General features: G+C 34.2%; 1 protein-coding gene across 8 annotated transcripts in view; it reads left to right on the forward strand.

Annotated features, from left to right (window-relative positions):
- The window catches only part of LOC124423044 (transcription factor Sox-6-like), a 174,563-nt gene that overhangs the window by 52,658 nt on the left and 111,963 nt on the right, over window positions 1-9,942 (forward strand). For 4 of the 8 annotated variants that reach the window (XM_046960301.1, XM_046960302.1, XM_046960309.1 and 1 more), the window contains exons 2-3: window positions 4,705-4,799; window positions 6,222-6,272. In XM_046960301.1, the coding sequence (XP_046816257.1) occupies window positions 4,705-4,799; window positions 6,222-6,272 (146 nt within the window). The remainder of the gene's footprint in view (window positions 1-4,704; window positions 4,800-6,221; window positions 6,273-9,942) is intronic. The other 4 variants (XM_046960303.1, XM_046960311.1, XM_046960308.1 and 1 more) reach the window with 1 other exon arrangement.

The following is a 9,942-nucleotide window of genomic DNA, read 5'->3' on the forward strand; positions in this document are numbered from 1 at the left end:
GCCGCCACCACTCGGTGGCCTCTCCAGCATCCTTTCAGAGGCTTGGACTCGCCTTCTAACCGGCAAACGGCTCGCCTACCGGACTCCTACCTGACCGATGCCCCTTAAACTATTCCTATTGCCTTCTTGATCTCTTCCGTCACTTCCTAGTAATTTTCTCTCTCTCTCTTTCTTTCTCTTTCTCTCTCATCTCTCTCTTTCTATCTGGATGGCTTAGTATTTCATGTTATATTCAACACGGTCTTATTCTATCTTGTTTAATACGTGTGTTTCGCTTTTTCAGTTTGCATTTTAATAAGCTAAATATATATATATATATATAATATATATTGTATGTTTTTCCTTTTCTCTTCCTTTTTTCTCTTTTTCTTTCTTCAATATTTGTATTGATCGATTTGCGTCACACAAAAAAAAACAAAACGCATTATCATATTACGCGTAGATAACAACTAAGATACATCGATAGATTTAAGAAATGTTTTCATTTCGTTGTCTTTTTCTTTTTCTTTTCCTTTTCTTTTTTTTCTTATTCTTTTTATTCCATTCGCGTGTATGATTCATTCGATCGACGAAAAGTAAACAAAAGGTTTACATCGACGAGTATCTATAGTCATTGAAATCGATTAATGTGCTTCTTTTTATTTGATATGAAGTGGCTAATGTAAACATAACAACTTAGTCGCTTTGTAGAAGCCGAGGAATCAACACCAATGTGTATGTCTCTATTTTCAGTTAGTCACTCGTTTATTTAATCCTTTGAACAGTACCAATATACATTTGCGTCATACCATAGTCGATCGAGCGTATACTACTGTACTACGAAGGTATGTATTACATGTGTATTTTCACGTTTGCAACAAAGTAGTAATAGATACTGTTGCTTAATTTATCATTTAATCTAGAATATTTTTAAGATATTACTATTTTATCATTCGATTAGATCATTTACATAGTGTTTAATTTTATGATGTTAAATAGCTATATCAGATTAGACCTAACAAATTATATGTAATATCTTCGTATGAATATATTCGTGCTAATAGGTCATCATTAAAACGACATATGTATCTACTTATCACGATTGATAAAATTAAAGATTGCTTATATCCCGATTATTGTTCAAGGTTCTCTTAGATATTCATTAAATGTCCTTTCAATTTCCATGCTTTAGTCGTCGTTGTAATCGATAGGGATCGAAAGAATCGTGCTTTCGTTGAACGTTTATAAGACTGGTTTGCCGCTCTCGAAAGCGAGACCAAAATTGGCTACTTACCACTTTGTCGTGCGAGCACGCCCGCGTCTCCTTATTTCCGTGCTACGCCCACGTTCCATTAGCATGTTATCCCGTACGGTAGAACCGGGAGCAACTTACCTTTTCGAGAGAAAGAGAATGAGAGACAGAGAAAGAGATAAGATTCGTCGTTTCTTCTCGTACGGTATCCTTATTAGTCCTTTTTTATCAGTACCATACGAAACCCACGAAATTTCCCTTTTAATCGGTAGCCTGTGTTCTCTTCATGGATTCGTTAAGATATGTAACTAACATATTGCGATATTGTGAGAGTAGCGATTTCTCTGTTTTTTTCCCTTTTTTCTCTCTTTCTCTACCTTTTTCTCTTTTTCTCTTTCTGTCTTATGCCTCCGTTTTGTACTTCAAAAGATAAACAATCTTGTTAGTTTTCGCCGTCGAAAGGAAGAGAATATTGATTCTGATTTGAGTATGAATCTGTATGTATATGTTAGATATAATCATGTATATATATGTATCTTTATATATATATATTTTTTTTATATGAATTCGACGAAAATCGAATGTTACCGTGTAGGCAAGAACTTATTAAAACCGACTCTACCTTTCTTCGTTTCCATTTATTATCATGAGAATTTTATCTTAACGATTATCAATCGTCTCGTATTTATACCTTTTTCTTCGTCTTTTTTAAAGCTTCCTTTTCTTCTTTTTCTTCTTCTTCTTTTTCTTCTACTTCTTCTTTTTCTTTTTCTCCCTTACAGAATAACGGATTGAGAAAGTCATCCCGTTAACGCTTCCGTCGTTTTCTTTCGAGAACCTTTCGTGATCAGCGACCAATCAAAAATCTTCTTCAATATCCAGCCTATATCTGCCCTTTGTATTCTTTTTCTTCTTTTTTCTTTTCTTCTTCTTCTTCTTTATTTTCAAACAAAAATCCATTCATATAGGAAAATTAATGAAATAGACTCTAATTACTTTTATAGAATATATATTATATATATATATATATAAGTATACGTATTAGATATATCTATTTTATATTCGCTGCGATCACGTCGAATGTCGTCGGTTTTGTAAAGGAAATAGCGCCACGCACGATAGCAATGAAGATTTGTTACTTTACTCGGCTCGGAGGAGAGCTAAAAGCGAAGGGAAGTAGAATTAGCTGTCCGATTGTCAGCGTTTATACGTGTAGGTACTATCGGCTAAGCGACGTTCTACCAGGCTTTCGAGTACCCTCATTTAATCTATCTATATGTATACATATATATATATATATATGTACACACATATTTATATATAGTATATGCTAGCATCGATTACTTGCTAAGTATATCGGCCGACGTAGCAAGACGACCATTCGCACGTAATCCAACTTGATTTTATACGTCCTCCCATTCGACCGGATGCCTTTCGCCTGTCATCCAGTTGAAAGCGCCGTTTCTAGATCTTCACGTTCCCGGTTAGTAGCCTGCCCTCACTTTTCCACCGCAAATAAAGGAGACCCGGATAGTAACGCTCGACGGCTTTACGGCTCTTTGATGATCGAAAAATTCTTCTACCTCCTTACAGCAGAAACATCTTTTACGTTTGCATTGCTATTCGTTCGACTTTTGCTCTGCTTTGTAAGAGACAAGAAGAAAGAAAGAGAGAGAGAGAGAGAGAGAGAGAGAGAGAGAGAGAGAGAGAGAGAGAGGAAGAAGAGGAGGAGGAGGAAGGAATTTAGTTTATCGTACTTTAGGATCTGTTATTTTAGTCGTCCATCGAGTCTATATATATACTTCATAGGAGTAATAAATAGAAAAGAATTTATTAGATATTTATATCGATTGTTAGGTACTTCTTAATTAAAATGACTTTTAATAACATAATTATTTAATATATAATTTTTAAGCTTTTATATTTATCGTATCATAAAATTTGTAATTATGTGATACATAATGTTTGTATTTTCAAGTAATTGATAGATAAAATGATTACATAAATAAAAACTTCAGATAAAACATTTCATAATACTTGTCTTTATTTAAATATAATTATCCCATTGTTATTGTTGTTGTTGTGGTGTTGTCATTGTTACTGTTGTAACAAATAAGTACTTGGATATTACTTAAAAAGAGAAATCTGTTATATTATCGTCTTTTAGTTATATTCGTTTTTTCATTTTTCTTTTTCCTTTTTCTTTTTTTTTTTTATCTTTTTTTTTTCTTCATGCATTCGAGCTACCCTTCTAGAACGAGAACGTTCGTGACCTTTACAGATATCGTTTTCTTACCACAGTGTCCTAAGTGACTACGTAACGAGTTTACGGATTTTAGCTAACCAGAAGCGTCTACGTAGTTGCAGGTACATTACCTACGTGTTTGAGAATTAATTAGCTCCGCTATTATTAGAACGTGAGTTGACTTCTCTAAGAACGGTAAGTCCAGTACGAAGATTTCGAGATTTCTACTTTGCTCGAACTTTCGAAGGAGTTAAATGTATTTCCTTCTTGTTGTAAATCTAAATTTATTATATACAGGATGTCAAAAAGTTTATTCCTTTCCTTTTTTTTAAATTAATCGAACAAAATGATTTATATTTAGCAACCGAAAGGTACTAGCGTATCTTGAGAAGCGACATAAAAAATGCGAAAAGGGAAATGGCATTCTTAAAATCGTCGTATTAGTCAGCGATATTTTTTCGATAAAGAGGGAGAAGATCGGTATTTCGGCTATAAAACTTTGAAGCGTGGGGAGCGTGTATGTACTTTACTTGGTTGGTTAAAAGGGAGACAGTGACGTAGTGTTCAAGTTCATAGGAATCTGGTGTCATCTACCAGGTACTTCTTTCTTCCGATCTCTGAATCATCGTTCTTTGTCTTATCCAACTATTCTCTCAAGTATCCGTTTATTCGAAGTATGCAAATTTTTCGACCTTGAATCTTTGCCAATAAGCTTTCTCTTTTCCTTCTTTCATCACTTTCAAGAGAAACGAAGAGATATATCAATTCCTTTCAATTTAGATTATTTTATGAGATAAGTTGTGAGCAATAAGAAATACAATTTTTGAATAATGTAAATTCTCATGCATATATTAATTACATTGATAATAATTAATACCAAAGATCATCAAAAAACTTGAAGGAATCAATAAATAATGTTAATTCATATCATTAATTATTAACTTATTTATCATTATATTTACAAAGAATAATGTACAAAGTCCAAGGATCCATGACGATTTCGACTATCGATACGTAAAATCGTTCGATATATCTTAATCTTCATGGAAGAGTTGCTTCCCGTGGGAAAATTTCGCGTTAGATCGTTACTTTCCTTTAACAAGCGTTCGCATAGATTTCTACGTTCTAGAAGATGGAGAACGAGCGTTCGTTCGTACGATTACATTCCCGTGACGTAAGATCGTGCTGAGAGACTAACGAAGACACTCCGTTATTGTTTCGTTTACAGAACGGTGCGCTTCCTGATGTTCGCCGTAATTGTTCGACGGTAGATGGGGTCGTCACGGCCATAAACCCGATCACCTGGAACGAGATACGTAGCCGGTGAGTACTAAAACGTCATTTGATGTGTCAATTGTATTTTATTTATTAGAATTAGAAAATATTTTTTTCTTTTTCCGTTCAATATTTATATACTTACACAAGACAAATTGAAATAATTTATACAGATATGTCTATATAATATATATATATATATATATATATTTATATATTTAGAATTCTTTGATGAAATTTCGAACTATTAGAAAAAAAAGCGTGAATCGTATTGAATAATATTTTAAGGAAAAATAAGATCTTGATCTTCAATGATTTTATCAGAAACCGATATGACGATCAAATAAGAATGAGAGAAAAAAAAATTAAATAAGAAAGAAAGAAAGGAAAAAAAAGAAAAGAAGAAACCATGCACGACTCTCTCTTTATGTCCGAGATATATCGTTTAACCAAGCACGTGGCAACGCACCGTGCGCGTAGTTATGAACTGGAGAAGGAAAATGGTACTATTACGTGCTCTATCCACTCCTCTCTTCCCATTTTATTCTCTCATTCTTATGCCAGTGAAAGAGAGAGAGAGAGAGAAAGAGAAAGAGAAATAAAAATAAAGATAGAACGAGAACTACGGGGCGACTGGACACGATTTTACAATAACTCAATTCATTTCCAGTTGGTGCAAGAACGCACTTAGGAAAAAAGCGTCGGCTGGATATAGTTATTGCGGCTCTATATGCGACGTGAACAGGTCAGTCCGGTCGAGAGCGAGAGCAAAAGAGATGGAGATAGATCGACCGACCTACCGATCGATAGATCGATCAAGATAGAGAGAGAGAGAGAGAGAGAGAGAGAGAGAGAGAGAGAAAGAAAAAGAATCGTACAATGATCGAATCCACTCCCGACGTGATGTTTGCAAAAGGGCGATATCTAATCGGCAAAATGCTCGTCGTAAAGTAAACGTAAGAAAACAGGGTGGAGCAGGACGGAGCGAGGACAACAGGCAAGGCACAACCTCTTTCGGTCTGGAAACGTCTTCGGGCTCATCCATAACATTATTCGTTTGTTTCGTCTCATCGTGTTCTTCTTTCTTTCGCGAACGAGTGTAGTGGACGAGAGTTTGCACGTAGACATTTTCTTGAGGGAATACTTTATATATGTATGTGTATATATATATATATATATATATATATATATATATTTATATACATACACGATATGTACATTTAATTCGCGTATGTAACGGCCGACACTCGCTCCATGCATGATCGAGTCTACACTATACAAGTGTCTCTGTGTGCGTGTTATACGTATATAATACACATACATATGTCTCCACGTATATATACGTATATGGATATATCTATATACACATATACATATATATAGATATACGTCCGTGTACACCGCCAGTTGGTATTGTATAATGCAACCATTGATAGCCGTCCTCTCTTTCACGCACGCGATCTGTTGCAGTCGCTGCAACCCGTGTCCGGTGACAGCGTCCAGTGTCCAGTCTCCCTCCCGGTGAGTGTCCACAAGATTTATTTTCCCATGCGGTATACGGGGTGGTACCGCGAAAACCGGACCGGGCAATCCGAACTCGACTCTTTTTTTTTTCTTTCTTTTAGTTTCGTTTTGTATCTTTTTCTTGCTCTCTCTTTCTCTCTCTCTCTCTCTCTCTCTCTCTCTCTCTCTCTTTCTTTTTCTCTGTCTTTCTTTGTCTTTATTTGTCTTTCCCTTACTTTTTCGTGAATATAGGGGAAATAATGAAATAAAAATGAACAAAATTTAAACGACAATTTCCACGAAATAATAAGGAAAAATTATTTTAGTATTATTATTTATCTTTGAACGTTTTCTCTTTAACAGTTATGCTTCATTGCTCCACCATATAATAAAGAGATCAATTTTTTTTTACCAATTCCAGTTAACGTGGATAATAATCAATGATATAGTAATTCAAGTAGCTCTTAGAACGTGCCTCTATACTTTTTTTTGTTTTCTTTTTGTTAATCGTTTTTATTATACAATACGAACATATTCCCGATCGTTTTACGCGATTTCTAATTGACGCTCTTGATATATATCTTATGATTTTGCCGATCGATTTTTGTTGTATTTTTGTAATTTTTTTTTATATTTATACGAGATAAAAAATTTTATAGGAGAATAATGTCGAGGTAACGAGCAAAATACGATAGTTTTTATTCAGCATTATCAATCGATCGATCGATCGATCGATCACATAGAAAAGCGAATAATAAAGCGAACGAAACGCGCATAATTCGCCAGAGCTCGGTAAGATTATCGGCTGGAGGATCCACCGCATTATTTTCTTGATCTCGATCTCTCCTTCGATCTTTCGCGAAGCGGATCGTTTTCCAACGTTCCTCTTCTGCACTGGCTAGTAGTAGTGCCGGTACTTAACGAGCTAGATCGCTTTCGCAGTACCACCTTAGACGCAGCCACGATCGATTTACAAACTCCACCAACGGCGGCATCGTGCGAAGACGAAAGATCGCGATCGTCACGGCGGCGTTAGATCTCAAGAGAGAAACTCTCGTTACGTCGATCGTGAAAATTCTTTTCGCGAAGATATCGCTTGTTCTTTTCAATTTATTCCAATGTGAAATATTCTTATCTTAATGTTCATTCTTTAAACATTTTTACGTATGTAAATATATTAAGATTAGAAGTGGAAAACGTGAGGAAGGATTATTTTATACAAAGAAAAAAAAAAGAAAAGAAAATAGAAGGAACGTTATAACGAGAATTTTTATTATCAAATTAAATCGGGCAAATAATCGATCGATCGTTTTTATTTTGATTGGCTTTGAGCGACATTTCAATGCTTTTGATTATTTGTAACGTTATTTCAATGTATTCATATTATCAGGCCATTTTCGTTTTATTTGAACATTAATATTATGTACAGTAAATGGAAAATTGTATTCATGTCGCTTAGTTCAAGAGAGAGAAAAGAGATAAACGATTTTCAATATGGAAAATTTCATTTCACATAAAATTGAAACAAATCCAAAATTGTATTTGTTGAAGTATCGATATATAAAATCAATATATTTTTCATCTTCAATTTTTTGATAAGTTATGTCAAGAAAGGAAAGTGAGACACTCATCTTGAGACACCCGTTGAGTCGTTCAGAAAGCTCGTTTCGCAGTTCTACGAGCGGGAAACCGCGCTACAACGCCGAAATTGCGTAAAAGAGAATCGAATTACCGTCGGACTTGACGGGCTACGAAATTAACGAGTTTCACTCGAATCGTTTGTCGATGGTGGCCTCTCTTGCGCGCGTCTTTCGTACGTTCGCGCAAACGACACACGCGGAGAATGGAAAGTTACGAGACGCGTTCGTAGAGAGACTGTTCTCGATTTTATTCTCTTGCGACATGCTCAAGACATTTTGCATCCGTCGATCGGTAGCGACGAAATTTTAACTTCAGTATGCAAATTCGAAGTACGATTATGTCATATATTGATTAGCCATACAAAAATTGGTGTCAATTACTTTATTATATTTTTATACGTTTCAATCGAATGATCTTTTTATTTATTTATTTATTTTTTTTTTTTTTTATGTTTTCATATCGTTATAATGCATTCAATTTTTTTTTTTAGATCTGTTACGTAGATTCTTTCGTAATTATTGTTATATTTGTAATGTTTAAAATGTAATGAATCTGAATTTTTTATATATATGATAATATATATATATATATTATCATATATATATATATATATATATATATATATATTATCATATATATATATATATATATATATATATATACATATATAGTATGTATAGTATAGAATATGTATAGTATTTTACGTGGAAAGAGGATACGTTAAAACGTTGTGGGATTGTGTAAACGAAACCCTTGAAATTGCGAATATCCGTCTCCTGTAAATAAAGCGTATATCGCGTATCTATCGAAAAGGAGGAGCTGAGATAATATATCTTACGAGCATAAAATTTTCGTCAGTGAGAAAGATCGGTTTCCCTAATCTTATCTTTCTCTTTCTCTATTTCTTTATATCTTGTATTCGCGTAAATAAGTGGAATTTTTTCGTTAATTCGATTTCTTTCTTTGTATCTACAATATCTTTACCCCTTTTTTCTGTGAAAGCTTGAAAAAAGTTTGGAATGCAAGCTCTGTATTTAAATTTTTCTGTCTCTCTCTCTCTCTCTCTCTTTCTCTCTCTCTCTCTCTCTCTCTTTCTCTCTCTCTCTCTCTCTCTCTCTCTCTCTCTTTCTTTCTTTCTTTCTTTCTTTCTCTGTGTTCCTTTCTTTCGCCCTCTTTCGCTTATTATAAACCGCAGCAAAAAATGATATTTTTTTTCGTCAACAACCGAGACGCGACGGTCGACGGATCATAATTCGAAGATATTTTACGTGCCACACGAATATCGCTTTCGGCTTCTCTTCTGTCAAAGACTTGCCCGGGGAAAACAGGTGCGTTCGTTATAATCTATATGGTTGTTTTGTCTCGATGGGAAAAACGTGAACTAAGAGCGTTCTTCGCACAATGACAAAATAAGAGAGAAAGAGAGAGAGTGAGAGAAAGAGAGAGAGAGAGAGAGAGAAAGAGAAAGAGAGAGAAAGAAAGAGAGAGAAAGAGAAATATTTAAATCATGTAAATCGTAAAAATTATATTTTGTTGCACGTACATACTGTATATATATACCGTATATGGAAAAATTACTTTTAATCGTGTAAATAATTTTGATATTCATGTATTTTACGCGCAATTAATACGGATATCCTTATGTTTTTATATTAACTTATCGTCGAGTTTTTAAAATTAAGAAAAAAAAAAGAAAAAGAAAAAAAAATTTCGTTCATGTAACGCGACGCTCGTAAAACAGAAATTCGTCATATACTATTTTTTTTTCTTCTTCTTCTTCTTCTTTCTTTTTTTTTGTACGAATGTCTCGTATCATAAAACGATAACACGAAGCGATAAAGAATTTTTATCTATTATGTAACGAATGATACGGACGGAGTAGCGTATTTGCGTTTATTTACAGAGGAGTCGTGGATTCGACGTAGCATTCTTATTTATGTCACGTTATACTTATTCCAGGTCATTTAGCGTTCGTAACTTGGTGTGTACAGATGTATCGATGTTCCGATATAATCAATTCTTTGTCACATTAAAATAATAACGAAAC

The sequence above is a fragment of the Vespa crabro genome, chromosome 3 (genome assembly GCF_910589235.1).
Source record: "Vespa crabro chromosome 3, iyVesCrab1.2, whole genome shotgun sequence".
NCBI classification, from domain to species: Eukaryota; Metazoa; Arthropoda; class Insecta; order Hymenoptera; family Vespidae; genus Vespa; species Vespa crabro.